General features: G+C 44.7%; 1 protein-coding gene across 1 annotated transcript; it reads left to right on the forward strand.

The window, feature by feature from the left end:
- Positions 1–1,335: 1,335 nt before the first annotated feature.
- On the forward strand, positions 1,336–6,028 carry LOC311515240 (olfactory receptor 52P1-like; the record flags this gene model as incomplete). The annotated part of the gene is made up of 2 exons (XM_084618166.1): positions 1,336–1,452; positions 4,932–6,028. Exon 2 carries the CDS (start codon positions 4,976–4,978, stop codon positions 6,026–6,028), a length of 1,053 nt encoding a protein of 350 aa, XP_084474292.1. The 5' UTR covers positions 1,336–1,452; positions 4,932–4,975.
- Positions 6,029–6,349: the final 321 nt, after the last annotated feature.

Consider the following 6,349-nt stretch of genomic DNA (forward strand, 5'->3'; position numbering starts at 1 on the left):
GAGATGTTGTCAGTGAGTAAGGAAACTGTCTCAGCTGTTAACTGGCAGAGTTTTGCAGCTGAACAAAAGAAAGATCACTTCCTATGGAGCACACAGAAATGTGTCTTAGGAGGGGGCCCAGAGGAGGAAACTGGGGAAGGAATAGTGGGGGTAGAGGAATGTCTCCCCACTCGTCACTTGGGGCATAATGCCGAGGACACTAGAAGGAAGGCTGCATCAGCGTCTGGGAACCCAGGTACACAGACTGTGTCATAAATATAAAGGGAAGGGTCACAACCTTGATGTATGCGGTAACATAAAATCCCTCCTGTCCAGAGGTACAGAGTCCCTTTACCTGTAAGGGGTTAAGAAGGTCAGATAACCTGGTTGGCACCTGGCCAACTGGACCAATAAGGGAAGAAGATACTTTCAAATCTGGAGTGGGGGGAAGAGTTTTTATCTGTGCTCTCTTTGTGTGTCCCCTCTCTGGACACAGAGAGAGACAGAGACCAAGCTGGTAAATCATCTCCTGAAAAGATACTTGAAATGATGCATTACAATTACAGAAATTGTAAGTAAAGGCAGGGAAATACCTTTGTTATCTTTTGTTTTAGATTGTAAATTTTCCATATGCTAAGAGGGAGTTTTATTCTTGTTTTTTGTAACTTTGAAGCTGAGCCCAGTCGGTAATCCTCTGTGTTTTACTTTTTTATTTACTCTGTAAAGTTACCTTCCATCCTGATTTTCCAGGTGTGGTTCTTTTACTTAAAAAAAAAAAAAAAAAAAAAAAGTTCTCCTTTTAAGAACCTGATTGATTTTCAGGGTCCTAAAAAGCCAGGGGTTTGCTCTGTGCTCACTTTGTAACCAATTGGCTAGTATATTTTTCTCAAGCCTCCCCAGGAAAGGGGTGAAGGGGTTTCCGGGGAATATTTTGGGGAAACAAGGGCTCAAAGTGGCCCTTTTTTCCTGGATTTTTGTCTAAATCACTTGGTGGTGGTAGCAATACCATCCAAGGACAAGGAAATGATTTGTGCCTTTGGGAAATTTTTCACCTATGCTGGTAGAAATACGCTTAGGGGGTGTTTCATGCGGGACCCCACATCTGTACCCCAGAGCTCAGGGTGGGGAGGGAACCCTGACAGCCGGTGACCCAGGTTTTGAGAGGGAACTGTGTAACTGGCTTCCTGGAGGGGAGCAGTCCCACAGCTTACTTCTCAGGGACAGAGGAAGGGGTGACGGAGGGTACCCCAATCCAGGTCCCAGTTTTTCAGGACGCTATTTCTGATACTTTTTTTGGAAAATATCTGTGTCTCTTTACATCTAGTTGCAGCTCCAATGCCTGTGATAACGGAAGAATTGAGACCAGGAAGTTGCCAGGTGGTAGTCTGTGAGAATACAAATGCCCCAACTGACAGAGAAGGGGGTGTCTTCCCCCATGCTAGTGAGTCGTGGGAAAGCTGCTGGGAAAAAGTTGTGTCTGATCAAAGGGTAAACACAGCCAGCCCAGGGAGCTCAGATCACCATCCTCTAGGGAAAGGTGGCAAAGAGCCAGCCAATGTGCAGGATCCCCCTGAAAAACTATCTTCCCAGACCCTGAGGCACCAAAATTCCAGAGACACAATTAAATTAATAGCCCACACAGACGGGAACACTGGAGGGAAAGACAAGCCATTGACTGATTACATGGGAGAGAGTCAAAGGACACCATGGGTAAGGAACAAACCAACCTCACACTGCAGTATCTGAACAGACGGCATGGTAGCATAAAAATCCATGTAAACACCCATCTGTGATTAAAAAAAAGGTATGAATGTAAAGTTTTGGGATAAGAATTTGAGGACTGATGTTAAACCTTATGGTAAGTCTAGTTCATAGTTAATAGCTGCAAACAGATTTAAATCTGATCATAGCATAGAAACCTGGTTTGCAGTGTCTGAATGGGGAAACTGAGGCACACCACCTGTCAAGGTTCCTTCCCCACTCTGAACGCTAGGGTACAGATGTGGGGACCTGCATGAAAAACCTCCTAAGCTTATCTTTACCAGCTTAGGTCAAAACTTCCCCAAGGTACAAAATATTCCACCCTTTGTCCTTGGATTGGCTGCTACCACAACCAAACAAATACTGGTTACTGGAGAAGAGCTGTTTGTAAATGTCTTTCCCCCCAAAATACTTCCCAAAACCTTGCACCCCACTTCCTGGACAAGGTTTGGTAAAAAGCCTCACCAATTTGCCTAGGTGACTACAGACCCAGACCCTTGGATCTTAAGAACAATGAACAATCCGCCCAACACTTGCACCCCCCCCCTTCCTGGGAAATGTTGGATAAAAAGCCTCACCAATTTGTATAGGTGACCAGAGACCCAAACCCTTGGATCTGAGAACAATGAAAAAATATTCAGTTTTCTTACAAGAAGACTTTTAATAAAAATAGAAGTAAATAGAAGTAAAGAAATCCCCTCTGTAAAATCAGGATGGTAGATACCTTACAGGGTAATTAGATTCAAAACATAGAGAACCCCTCTAGGCAAAACCTTAAGTTATAAAAAAGATACACAGACAGGAATAGTTATTCTATTCAGCACAATTCTTTTCTCAGCCATTTAAAGAAATCATAATCTAATACGTACCTAGCTAGATTACTTACTAAAAGTTCTAAGACTCCATTCCTGGTCTATCCCTGGCAAAGACCCAGCATACAGACAGACTGAGACCCTTTGTTCCTCTCCCTCCTCCCAGCTTTTGAAAGTATCTTGCCTCCTCATTGGTCATTTTGGTCAGGTGCCAGCGAGGTTACCTTTAGCTTCTTAACCCTTTACAGGTGAGAGGAGTTTTCCCCTTCACTTTGTATTTATGACACCGCCTCATGGCCTTGAAGGCTGGGTGCCAAGAGAGCGATAACACACCCTGCCTTTGAGCTAGTCGGTGGCTAACCCTCTTGGAGCAAACTAAGGGGGGAGGTGAGACATTCTCTATCACCGGGGAGCATCCTGTAACGGCCATAGTCCTCATTTTCATATAAACATGATTTTACATAGAAAACATGCCTTGTAAGGTATCAGGGAAAGGTTATGATCTGTTGAAATCATGCCTCTATCCATACATGTGTATCATTAATGAATATGGAGTTATGATTATGGTGTTGTATGGTGGTCACTAAAACATGCTGTAAATTGGGGAATAAGTCAGATATTAGCTCTCCAGAGGCAACAGCAAGGAAAGTGACCAATCCCCAGGCAGGGTGTCAAACAACCCATCAAGAGCCCTTGTCCAGCAAGGGAGCTCCAATGCAATGACTCACGTGCACGAAGCTCCACAGAGGGAATTGCTCAACCTTGCTTGGAGAGACTCAGCAATGCTCCCCAGACATGCCTGGACTTGTGCCCCCCAAGCACATGGATTGAGGCTATAAAACAGACAGAGCGGACACATACTGGGCCCTTCTCCTGCCCCCACTGAGAAGAAGACAAGACTCCAACAGGGGAGATTGGCCCAGGTTTACACAGGAAACTTGTATATTAAGGACTGCAATATCCAGTGGGGTGAGAAAAATCCTTAATCTAGATGTTGCCCAGTCTAATAGGATTGAGAGTTTAGACAGTGTGCTTACATTTCCTTTTCTTTTGGTAACCACTCTGACTTTTTGCCAATCACTGAATATCACTTAAATTCTATCTTTGTACTTAATACATTTGTTGTTTATTCTACCTGAAGCAGTGTGTTTGGTTTGAAGCGTGTAAGAGACTCCCCTTGGGATAACAAGCCTGGGGCATTTCCATTTCTTTCTTAAACTGACAAACTCACATAAGCTTGGAGTGCCCTGCGGGCACACCTGCACACTGCAAGAGTAAGGTTGTGTCTGGGAAAGGAGATATTGGCTAGTGTCATTCGGTTGCATAATCCAAAGAGCACTTTACATGTCAAAGACTGAGCGTGAACAGCCCAGGAGTGGGGTTCTCACAGCTGAGCAGGGTAAGGCTGGCTACCAAAGCTAAGGACTGGGGTGACCAACCAGATCACCAGTCCAGATAACACCAGAGGGGAACATCACAGGGTTGCAAAGCAGCATGTAGGTGGACAGGTGGGCAGTGCTGTTGAAATTATTTTTTTCTTTGTGTTTGTTGGTCCAAGGCCAACTTTGGGACCTTTCGTGGTACAGAGTGTGTTTGGGGAGTTTCAGGGTCTCTTTCCCATGGCAAGCCACAGAACTACAATCTGGGTGTCACAAGTTTTACTCAGTTTTGTTTCCATTTGTTGTTGTTCTGTAACTTCAGGCATTTCACTGGTAGAAATAACATTTGATATTTTTGTAACAATGTACCCCATATTGTTCATTGTGATATGATGATATGATTATAGCATAATTATGATACAGTTTATGCAAGATGGGTCATGTAAGATGTTATTGGAAAAGTTATGACTTTCTGAATATGGTTATGGTTGTATGTATTGATGATTTTGGTCAAAAGTTCTGAATTTTGATGACTTCCCTGTATTTCAAATGTAGTTACAAGTGAGTAACGCCCACTAGGGAACTTGATGTCAGTCTAGATAGATGGTTGGGAAGGGCCTATTCAGGGCAATGAGACTTTGGGGGAAACAATAGGCCTTTAGAGAAACTTATCTCCCACCTGGTGAGCCTCCCTGAGAATGCTTCAGACAGACTATACGTAGTGGATGCTATGACTCTAAAAGGCCATGTGACCAGGCCACATAACTCTGGACTCCATTTTGGGGAGTCTGTAATCTTCCCACAAACGAGTCTGGAAACCAAGTTTTGAAACAAACGGTTCCCTCCGTATTCTAGATCTATGGAAAGTAGGGAGTGACATCGTCGGTAGTTCTTCACTCCTCACTCAAGAAGACTCCGAGAATGTTCATAACTGTAACATATTTACCATATTATTTTTTACAAATAAGAACCCCCTTGCTGTGCTTTTCTCCCTTTACAGGCACCTTGAGCATTTCTGAGTCATATCGATGCATCAACTGCTTCATGGCACCTTTCAACTTCACCCACTCTGACGCTTCAACTTTCATCCTAATGGGCATCCCTGGCCTGGAGGCTGCCCACATCTGGATTTCCATCCCTTTCTTTACATTCTACATTATCAGCCTGTTGGGAAATGTCACACTTCTGTCTGTTGTAGGTAAAGAACAGACTCTGCAGAAGCCGATGTACCTCCTGCTCTGCATGCTGGCACTTACAGACATTGCCACACCTACCTTTGTTGTGCCAAAGGCACTGGGCATATTTTGGTTCAATTTGAAAGGCATTACTGTGGCTGGCTGCCTCACCCAGATGTTCTTCCTCCACACGATTTCTGTGATGCACTCATCCACCCTCGTGACAATGGCCTTCGATCGCTACGTTGCCATATGTAACCCTCTGAGATATGCCACCATCCTCAGCAATGCACAAATAGCTAAGCTAGGACTTGCAGGTTTGATAAGAGCTGTTCTCTTCATTCTGCCCCTGCCCCTGCTCCTGAGTCAGCAGACATTCTGTGCCAACCGCATTATCCCCCACACACAATGCGAGTACATAGCTATGGTGAGGATGGTGTGTGGGGACATCAGAGTCAGCAGGATATATGGTTTTGTGCTAATGTTTGTAATCAATGGGTTTGACCTGACGTTCATTGCCCTGTCGTATGGTCTGATCATCAGGGCCATCCTCAGAATCTCCTCTCATAAAGCCCACCAGAAAGCCCTTAACACTTGCACAGCCCACATCTGTGTGATGCTGACATATTATACCCCTACCTTCTTCTCCATTCTTACACACCACTTTGGTCAAGGCATCGCACCCTATGTTCATATCATCTTAGCTGACCTCTATCTCCTCATCCCTCCCATGCTCAACCCTATCATTTATGGGGTCAAAATGAAAGAGCTTCGTGACAAAGTAGTCAAATACACCTGCAGAAGTTCTGCAGACACAAAGTTCACACAAAGTTCTGCAGACACAAGAGACGATATCTCCTCAGGCCTGCAGTGTCCATCAGGGAACTGTCAAATTGTCAGAGAGTATGTGAACCAGCACTAAGTGGGATGCGGTTTGGGAGGAAGACCAGAAGTTCTGTGAGCGCCATGGTTCCCCAGTTACCCCTGGCATGGAGGAAGAGTATGCTCACAAACAATCTGTAAAAAAAGTCAGCCTTCCTTGACTGTGCAGTTCTTACGAGTTGTACTCCTAGCAGAAGGAAAATCCTTTCACCAGAAAAGGGTTAAGAAGCTAAGGTAACCTCGCTGGCACCTGACCCAAAATGACCAATGAGGGACAAGGTACTTTCAAATCTGGAGGGGGGGAAAGCCTTTGTCTGTCTGTGTAATACCGTTGCTGGGAACAGATCAAGGATGCAAGCCC

Source organism: Lepidochelys olivacea (genome assembly GCF_965140295.1).
Source record: "Lepidochelys olivacea isolate rLepOli2 genome assembly, chromosome: 1".
Taxonomy (NCBI): Eukaryota; Metazoa; Chordata; order Testudines; family Cheloniidae; genus Lepidochelys; species Lepidochelys olivacea.